Source organism: Sminthopsis crassicaudata, chromosome 3 (genome assembly GCF_048593235.1).
Source record: "Sminthopsis crassicaudata isolate SCR6 chromosome 3, ASM4859323v1, whole genome shotgun sequence".
Lineage (NCBI taxonomy): Eukaryota > Metazoa > Chordata > Mammalia > Dasyuromorphia > Dasyuridae > Sminthopsis > Sminthopsis crassicaudata.
In genome coordinates, this window is record NC_133619.1 from 643,625,515 (window position 1) to 643,635,617 (window position 10,103).

Below are 10,103 nucleotides of genomic sequence, written 5' to 3' on the forward strand. Positions count from 1 at the left end.
CTGCCAAGTCCTGTGCAATTCTAAAATATGCTCCAGCATATTTGAATTAGTTTTTCCTTGTTTCTTGCAAAATTTTCTCTTTCATCTGGGAGTTTGGAAATTTGGCAATAACAGGGGCAGCTAGGTGGTGCAGTGGATAGGGCCCTAGCCTTGAATTCAGGAGGACCCGAGTTCAAATCTGATTTCAGACACTTCCTAGCTGTGTGACCCTGGGCAAGTCACTTAACCTCAGCCTTAAAAAAAAAAAAAAGAAAAAAAAAAAAGAAATTTGGCAATAACATTCTTATGTGTTCTCCACTGAAGATTTCTTTGGAATGGTGATTTTTTTTTTTTTTCTATTTCTACTTTTCCCTCCTGTTCTATCAATATAGGACAATTTTCTTTTTTTGGTCACAGCTTTCAGGTGGTCCAATTATTCTTTTCTTCTCTTGATCTGTTCTCCAGATCTGTTGTTTTTCATTTAAGATGTTTCACATTTTGTTCTATTTTATCATTTTTTAAATATTCTGTTTTGTTATTTCTTGGTCTCATTGTTTAACTGGCTTCCCCTCGCCCAATTCTAATTTTCAAAGAGTTATTTTTGTTTTTAAGAATATATATATATATGTACATATGTATATATATATATATATATTCTTAAAAACAAAAATAAGCTCTTTGAAAAAAATATATATTAGTTTATTAACTTTTCACTCATAGCCTTCTTGTTTCTTTTGGATAGTTTTTAATTTCTTTATTTTTATTTTTCCTCAATGTCTCTCATTTGATTTTTAAATTTTTGAGTTCTTTTCTAATTTCTTGGCCTAGGAGAAGTTTTTTTTCTTTTTCAGTATCCTCCTTTGAGAATGAACCCCAGTCCCTCTCTATTTCCATAGTATGCTTCTTTGCTCATTCATTTTTAAAAATGAGAAGTATTAGTTTGTTAAGGACTATGCCTGGGTAAAGGGGCAGGTCAATTCTCCAAGAGCCTCCACAGCTGTGGATCATGACTCTTGAGGGAGTTGTGGGGCAGCCTTTACACAGGTGTTGCTTGTGGACTGGGAATGAGATAAATTTGAAGAGGAAAGAGGTCAGATAACCCAAAGGCCTCTCAGTGGGGAATTCAAAGAACAGCAACTGCCTCTTAGTCTTCTTGAATCACTATCGTCCACTCACAAGAAGAGATAACAATTCCAGGTACTGGTGTATGGATTCTGGAAACCACAAGAGCAGCGTACGACATTACTGTAAGCATCTCTAATTGTGGAGTGGCAGGATGATGCCTTTAGTTTCCCTTTAGCTTTCTCTTCTGACTTGAAACCTGAAACCAAGTGCTCCATCCTCCTGCAACTGCCTACATGTCCCTGCCCCATGCCTCTACACTCTTGGTGTGCTAGTTCTTTCTAGCTCAGGGCTGTTTCAGCAGCCCAGATGGGCCTGGCATTTCTAATCAGCTGAAGTTCTCTCAGTCGTCTTAGTCTCAAACCCTGACTTTACACACTATCTGGGAGGTGAAAGTCTCTGTGATTTCTGCTGAGGCTCCAGCCAGCAGCCCCAGGACTCCCCACTTGCTGTTTTTATGGAGGTAGCCTGAAGGTGTTTGCCCTTGAATTAGTCCCTGGCCTCAATATTTCTTGGGATTTTCTTGCTTGTGCCAGGAACTTCCTGTTCTTCCCCAAGTCTTCTTTGTGTTTTACCTGTCTATGTTAATCCTAAAGTGCAAATTTGTTCTGTTTGTGGGGTAAATCTGGAGAGTTTGAGATTTATAGACCAACTCTATCTCACCAGTCTTCAATTAATTTTTAATTTTTGGAATAAATAAGCATTTCCATGATATAGCACAGTAAAAAAGATTATTGCATATGAAATGTAAATCTACTATGTATAACTTGCTATTACTTTCAAATATACAACTTAATTATTACATATCTTTTTTTTTCTTCCTTGCTTCTCATCCTAGAGATGGTTGCCATGAGATCTATCAATGTATCTATCAATGGTTATTATATAGAAGCTTCTATTTTATTAGTTGTTTCTCTGAATGCAGATAGTATCTTTCTTATATGTCCTTTATAATTAATTTGGGCATCTATAATTACATTTTACTATCGGCGAATAATGGATCAGTGTAATCTTTGTATTCAGTGCACTCTTTAGCCAATGGATCAGAAGAGATCAGAGCTCTCATGTGAAAGATACTATAAAGATAAAATAACAGCCCTTGTGGGATTGTACGTGGGAAATGAGAGAGAGAAGAAAGAGTGAAAGATCACAATTATTTATATGAAAATAAAGATAGGTCTGAATATAACATAATTTGAAAATAAAATTTTTGAGAAAGAAGATTTTTTTCCCTTTCTATATGAAAACTTTATGCATGTGGATTATTTTATGTCAGTCATTCAGTAAGTATTTATTAAGTACCTACTATTATAGGCCAGGCATTGTGTTAAGTGCTTGAGATTAAAAAGAGGAGCAAAAACTTTTCTCCCTGTTCTCAATCAGGGAGTTCCAAGGCTGGAAGTGTTCACTTCAAGCTTGGGAATCACTTGCTAGTGATGAATCAATGTGCATCTTTCTTCACAGCTCCTCCAATATTTATCACTTCTTCTTTTTGGGGGAAGGGTTATCTTTGCCAGTCTGTGTGAAGTAGTAGAATATCATAACTTTAAAAATTTACATTTTTACAAATAGAAATGATTTGGAACATCCTTTTCCATTGTTACAGAAAACCTGAGTTTCTTGAGAAATCTTTGTTTTTCTGAGACTATTTATTACTTGGGAAGTGGCTCTTTCTCTTAGAAATTTGAATCAGTTCCATATATATATATATATATATATATATATATATATATATTGGAAATGAAACATTTTCAGCCTTGGATCAGATTAAGGAGGACTGTGGCAAGAATCTTGTTTACAATGATTAAAGGAGAAACCCTCCCTTCTTATTATAACAACACAAAAGAATGCCCATGAAGAATGATCATCACAGGACAACATTTCCTGAAAAAAAAACCCCAACATAATCATCATTTACATTTTTTAAAATATTGATATAATGTTTTTGCTAATATTTTATTTAAAATTTTTGTGCCAGTGTTCATTGGGAATATTGGTAAATTGTCTTCTTTACCTGTCTTTGTTCTCCTAAAGGAGACTGAGGCAAATAAAAGTTAATGCCTTGACAGGCTCACATAGAGGAATTTGAACTCCGATGTTCCCGACTCTAGGCATAGTCCTCTGTGCAATGCTCAATCAGCTGCCTTAATATAGTCAGAAAAGAGGCATTTTGGCAGGGTCTCTTTTATTGCTATGTTTATAAATAATTTTCATACTAGTAGAATTAGTTTTTCTTTGAATTATTAATAGAGTTAGGTATTATTTCAAGATTCTCCTAATATTTCCTTTGGAAACTCCTTTATAATATGTTCTATTTATTTTTCTGAGATTGGATTATTTCAGTCCATTTATTTTTATGAATATTCATCCATTCACTTACATTTTGATTTTGTTGGGATATTATTTGGCAAAATTATTGTTATTCAATTGTTTTTCAATTGTGTCTGACTATTCGTGACCACATTGGGAATTTTCTTCATAAATATGATGAAGTGGTTTGTCATCTCATGAGGAAAGTGAAGCAAACAGGGTGAAGTGATTTGCCTAGGATCACAAAGCTAGTAAGAGTTTGAAGCCAGGTGTGAATTCAGGAAGATAAGTCTTATTGATTCCAGATCTTGTGCTCTCTATCCACTGTGCCACTTACCTGTCTCATTTCAATCTAGAGGATAAATTTTTTTCTTTTTTAAAAAAACTGACCTAACTTAAATGGAGTGAGGATGTAGGATGTTTCTTATGCTGAAAGTAGAGGAGAATGGGTCCATAGTGATATATCTCACCAAAGAAAGATAATAAGATAAGAGCAGAGCTTTCCAGGAATTTTCAACTCAATATCAGTAGCTCACCTTGCCTTGGACTCTACCATGTTTTGCCTCAGAGGCAGCTAATCTCCTGAAATTTCATCAATATACTATTTTCAATCAGTTTTTTTCATCCCAAACACATCAATTCCCTCTTTCCTCTGAGTAGCAAACACCAAGCTCCTCCAAAAGTCTTACTCCATGGAGAACTCTGAACTTTCCGAACTTTCCAGGTATTACCATTTTCCATTAGCAACAGCTTGCCTTTTTTTTTTTTTTTAAGACATTTTTAAAAATTAATTTTATAATTCTAAAATTTTTTACAACATTATCCCTTGTACTCCCTTCTGTTCTGAATTTTCTCCTACTTCCCTCCACCCCCTCCCCTAGATGGCAGGCATTCCCATACATATTAAATATGTTATAGTATATCCTAGGTACAATATATATGTGCAGAACTGAATTTTGTTGTTGTTGTTGTTGTTGTTTCAAAGGAAGAATTGGATTCAGAAGGTAAAAAATAACCTGGGGAGAAAAACAAAAAAATGCTAACAGTTTACACTCTTTTCCCAGTATTTCTTTTCTGGGTATAGCTGATTCTGTCCATCATTGATCAATTGGAATTGGATTAGCTCTTCTCTATGTTGAAGATATCCACTTCTATCAGAATACATCCTCATACAGTATCATTGTTGAAGTGTATAATGATCTCCTGGTTCTGCTCATTTCACTCAGCATCAGTTCATGTAAGTCTCTCCAAGCCTCTCTGTATTCCTCCTGTTGGTCATTTCTTACAGAACAATAATATTCCATAACATTCATATACCATCATTTACCCAACCATTCTCCAATTGATGGGCATCCATTCATTTTCCACTTCCTAGCCACTACAAAAAGGGCTGCCACATACATTTTGGCACATACAGGTCCCTTTCCCCTCTTTAGTATTTCCTTGGGATATAAGCCCAGTAGTAGCACTGCTGGATCAAAGGGTATGCACAGTTTGATAACTTTTTGGGCATAATTCCAGATTGCTCTCCAGAATGGTTGGATTCTTTCACAACTCCACCAACAATGCATCAGTGTCCCAGTTTTCCCACATCCCCTCCAACATTCATCATTATTTGTTCCTGTCATCTTAGCCAATCTGACAGGTGTGTAGTGGTATCTCAGAGTTGTCTTAATTTGCATTTCTCTGATCAATAATGATTTGGAACACTCTTTCATATGAGTGGAAATAGTTTCAATTTCATCATCTGAAAATTGTTCATATCCTTTTACCATTTATCAATTTGTCTTGGTTTTGACTCCATTGAACACCATACCTCAGTGTTAGGTTTCCCCTGGTGCCCTCTTCTTTTACTTCCTTTTGTGTGTTGCCTTCCCACATTAGATTGTAACTTCCTTTACATCCAGGACTATTTCTTTTCCAGCACTGAGCACAGAGTCTGGCACATAGTAATTGTATATTAAATAGCAGTTTGGAATGCAAGAATGCAGAAATGAAAGAGTCTGGAAGAAGAAAAAAACAAAAAAAGCAGAAATATGAAAGCAAACATAATCTCTATAAAAACAAAATATATTGATCACGAAGAAAGGATGCATAGAGATAGATTTCACTGATAATATAACTCCCAGAAAAACATGACAAGTCAAAAGCCCTTTTGGCTTTAGATAGATATTATTTATGACATTGCCAGTGAATCCCATGTAATGCCATCAATTCTAAAGTTCTCAAGAGAAACCGTGAGAGTGTCCTTGTATCAATTTTTCTGACCATCTTGTGAGTTCTCCATGAAATAGTCTTTTAGGCAAGCATACATTTGGCATTTGAACAATGTGGCCAGTCCAATGGAGTTGTGCCCTCTGCAGTAGGACTGGAATGATTGGTAGTTTAGTTGGAGAAAGGACCTCAGTATCTGTACCTGATCTTTTCAGATGATCTTCAAGATCTTCCTAAGATAATTCAGAGAAGGTGCTGTGCTCTATGAGCAAAGCAGAATTAAATAAGCTCAGAAGATGAGCAAAGTTAGGGAAGCCATATACCAAATGTTCATGGGGACTATTTGTGTCTGATCTGTGGCAGAAAGTGACGAGTGAGCATGGTGGCCTTGGACATGGAGGTTCTGGGAGGAAATGAGTAATTGGAGGAAGTGTAAGAGATGTAAGAATTTTCTTTTGTAAGTATGAGGACAGGGAAATCTTTCTGAAGAGTCCTGGGATGTGGTGGAGAAAGAAGTTGGGAGAATCAGGAATGATGTCTAGGGAGGAAATAAAGGCTGTTTGGTTATCTGTAGCACAGAGGCAGGGAGATTATTATGAGGAAAATGTGTGGAAAAAGGCATCTCCCTTATTTCAAATCTGCAACCTGTGACCAGAAGTCCTTGGAATGGATTGTTTTGCTTTTTTATTATTAGGATAGGGACAGATTAATCAGTGCCTTTTCCAGAAACTCTTTACTAAGAAGTCTTACATAGATACAGAAATGAATCCATAAAATTTGAATCTGTTCTTTTGGCCTTGGATCAGCCTATTAAGGATTACTGTGGCAAAGATCTTGTTTGCAGTGATTGAGAGAAACCCTCCCTTACTATTATATTAACACAAAAGTATGATAATGAAGAATGATTGCCATAGGACAATATTTCTTGGCAAAAATCCAACATTGTCATAATTTGCATTTTTTGAAAATATTGATATAACGTCTCTGTTAATATTTAATTCTGTCAATGTACTTTGGGAATATCGGTAAATTATTTTCTTCATTTATCTTTGTTCTCCTAAAGGAAATTGGGGCAAACAAATTTAACCAAAGTCACATAGAAAGTGTCACAGACTGAATTTGAACTCAGATGTTCCTGACTCCAAGCATCGTCTTGTATGCAATGTTCAATCAATTGTCTTAAATACTGTGTTGGAAGAAAAGAAGGATTTTGGCAGGGCCTCTTTTATTTTACATTTATAAAGAATTCTCATACCAGTGGAATTAGTTTTTCTTTGAATAATTGATAGAATTATATATCATTTCAAGATTCTCTCTCTTTTTTTTTTTTTTTTTTTTTTTTTTGCTTTGGAAATTCCTTTCATTTAAGATAGTAAAAAAATTGATTTTCCTCTTTCTTTTGAAGTCAACTTAGTTAATTTTTTTTGTCAAAGCAGCTACTAATTTTATTTAATATTTCAATAATTTTTTCTTTCAATTCTTAAAATTTTTAATCTTTAGGATGTATGTCTTGGTATTTAAATGACTTTTAAAAATTTCTGAATGTTGAAGATAAAAACAAATTCAGTTCATCAATCTGTTGCTTGTCTCTTTTGTTAATGAAAGTATTTGGAGACAGGAAATTTCCCATAAGGTCTTTCTTTCTTTTCCCCTTCAAATTTTAGAATTTCCTTTCATTGTTATTAACTTTGATTAAGTTATCTGTTATTTCTAAGATTTGTTTTTTCATCTACTTTTCTAGCCTTCATTAGGAAAGAGCTACCTATGGACAAGGGCAGGATGTGGTGGGGACTGGGTAGTATGCCTGGCCAACCTACATTTCCCAACCAAGACAACAACCTAGTGCAACATGGGCCAAGCAAGGGTCAAGTGCTGAAACGTTCTTTTTCTCTTGGAAATGCATCAAATACCAAATTCAACTCCAAGCAGACCAATGCTAAGGTACAATGAATAGGATACTCATAATCTATCTCATAGTCAATGGAATAAAGTTTCTTTAACTATACTAGGGGAAGTCTATTGGAACAGGAAAAGGTTATTCCTCAAGGATGCACTGTGCATTTATGCTACTTTTGCTTGGACTATTTATTGGTCTGAAGTCTGAAGGAGGAACTTCAGTCCTCCATGTTTCCATTGTTACCAGGAAGCTTTTGATCAATTGTCTGACCATAGATCTGCATGGTTGTTTAGATATTTCCTTCATGATGACTCTTCATGACTTCATGGTATTTTCTTGGCAGAGACATTGGAGGAGTTTGCCATTTCCTTCTCCAGCCCATTTTATAGAGGAGGAAACTGAGGCAAACAGGGTGAAGTGATTTGCCTAGAATCACACAGCTAGTAAGATTTTGAAGCCAGTTGTGAATTCAGTAAGAGGAATGTCACTGACTCCAGATCTTGTGCTGTCTATCCACTGTGCCACTTTCCTGTCCCATTTAAATATGGAGAATATTTCTTTTTTCCTTTAAAAGAAAATGTAACCAAACCTAAATGGAATGGAGATGTGTGCTATTTCTTCTGCTGAAAGTAGAATAATAATGGGTCCATAGTGGTATCTCACCAAAGAAAGATAATAAGAACAACGAATGCAGAACTTTCCAGGAAGTTTCAACTCAATCAGTAGCTCTCCTTGCTTTGAACTCTACTATACTTTGCCCCAGAGGCAATTGATCTCCTGAAATCTTATCAATGTGCTATTTTCAATCAGTTTTTCATCTCAAACACATCAACAACTCCTTCCCTCTGAATTGGAGTAGTGAATACCAAGCTCCTCTCAGTCTTTTTGGAATCCCTAAGACTTCTGCTGAGGATGAGGACTGGTCCTCCACCAGGTAGCACAGCTGGATTGATTCCTTTCATTGTGAATCAGTAAAAAGGGACTGATAACTGGGAAACACAATGCAACAAAGAAGGATACATTTCCTCTCCAGAGACTGGAACTGACAGAGTACACATTAAATAGCAGAAAGCCACAGCTCACACAGTAAGTTGTGATAAAGGTGCCCAGCAGCAGCAAGATGGTTTGGGTGGCCTTGATCTCTGGAGATCTCCTTGGAGAGGGTCTGGTGCTGTGAATCTGTTGGGTTCTCTGACGGTGTCTGTGCAAGAGAAACACCATGTAGCTACTGGCAAAACTCATGCAGGCTACAAACAAGAGGTCTCGGAGGGTGGGCAGGATGGTGGTTTCTGAAAGTACATTTTCCCAGTAGCAATATTGAAGGTCCATTCCCCTGATGTGGCTTTGGTTGCTGTCCTTTGGGCCTGTTATATACATTGGTACATAAATATCTATGAGCATGGTGAATATCCAGCACAGGACACATGCGGGCCTGATGCACTTTGTGGTTTTGGTCTTGAGAATGGCCAACCTAGAGCTGTTGGGACTGATGATAACTGCCTGAAAGGCACTCAAGAGCCAGGTGGTGCAGATAGAAGAGCCTCTGCTGACCCTTTGGACATAAAATATAATTTTACATCCATAATTCCCTAGGAAGAATACTGACCTGAAATACAGTAATGCTTCAGGGATCCCCTTAGAGAGTAGCAAGATGGCATTGGCCAAAGCAAGTTGGGCCAGAATGGCATCCATGGGCCTCAGCTTGTGGTTGGTCAACTTGGCCAAGCTATACAAGAAGAGGCATAAGCTGTTCCCAAGGAGACCAACTGCAATCTGACAAAGAGAGAGGATCTTTATGACATGGTCTTGTAGAAGCATGCTCTTGGAGAGGCCGGGAGAATTGGCGTCAGAGCCAGAGGTTCCTTGAGGGAAAGAAATAAGCATTGATTAAGCACCTATGGCTGCCAGGCACTTCCCTGGATACAGTAAAGTGTCCTCCCCACAGCTCTGTGAGATAGCTGCTGTTATAATCCCTGTTTTACCCTTGAGGACACTGATACTGAGATTGAAAAGCTTGCCCAGTCTTACAAAGATACGAAGTGTTTGAGGCTGGAGTTTGCCTCAAGTTATCCTGCTTCCATTGCTTAGGTCCATTGTACCACGTAGCAACCTCCTGGAACTAGGTATAAGAACACTGCAATCAGTATGCATTGCCCAGGACAGAGCAATCCCATAATCAGCCTTTGATTTTGGTGCAAAAGTTTAGGACTCTATGGGAGCTAGTGTTCCAGTCTTTACTATCTTCCAAATGAGGATATAAAACAACTTTGTGCACATGTGGATAGACAGTGCAGCAGGATCTTCCTTGTACCCTTGCAGCCTTACACACATTCATCATCACACAGGCAGGTGCTCCCTTCTTCCATCAAGTCCATGTTGCTGCACTTCCCAGACTGCCCAAATTCTATATGATAGTCCTGAGACAGAGTCCTGGGAGGGGTGAAGCTGCAGGAGGCTGTGATGAGCCTCAAATGCTCCATTCTTGGATTTCTTAGTGAATACTTTTGTCAGTCAAAAAACCTTGTTCTCATCTCTGGATTCTCAAATCACAGCAGGGATTTCTAGCCTATGTGACCCCTGA

General features: G+C 37.2%; 1 protein-coding gene across 1 annotated transcript; it reads right to left on the bottom strand.

Moving 5' to 3' along the window:
* Window positions 1-8,416: 8,416 nt before the first annotated feature.
* LOC141560035 (vomeronasal type-1 receptor 4-like) lies at window positions 8,417-9,406 on the bottom strand. Its single transcript, XM_074297669.1, has one exon. The coding sequence runs from the start codon at window positions 9,404-9,406 to the stop codon at window positions 8,417-8,419; it is 990 nt and encodes a 329-aa protein (XP_074153770.1).
* Window positions 9,407-10,103: the final 697 nt, after the last annotated feature.

Excerpts from the sequence above, each read along its gene's own strand:
- LOC141560035 (XM_074297669.1), bottom strand. The coding sequence starts at position 9,406 with ATGCTTATTTCTTTCCCTCAAGGAACCTCTGGCTCTGACGCCAATTCT.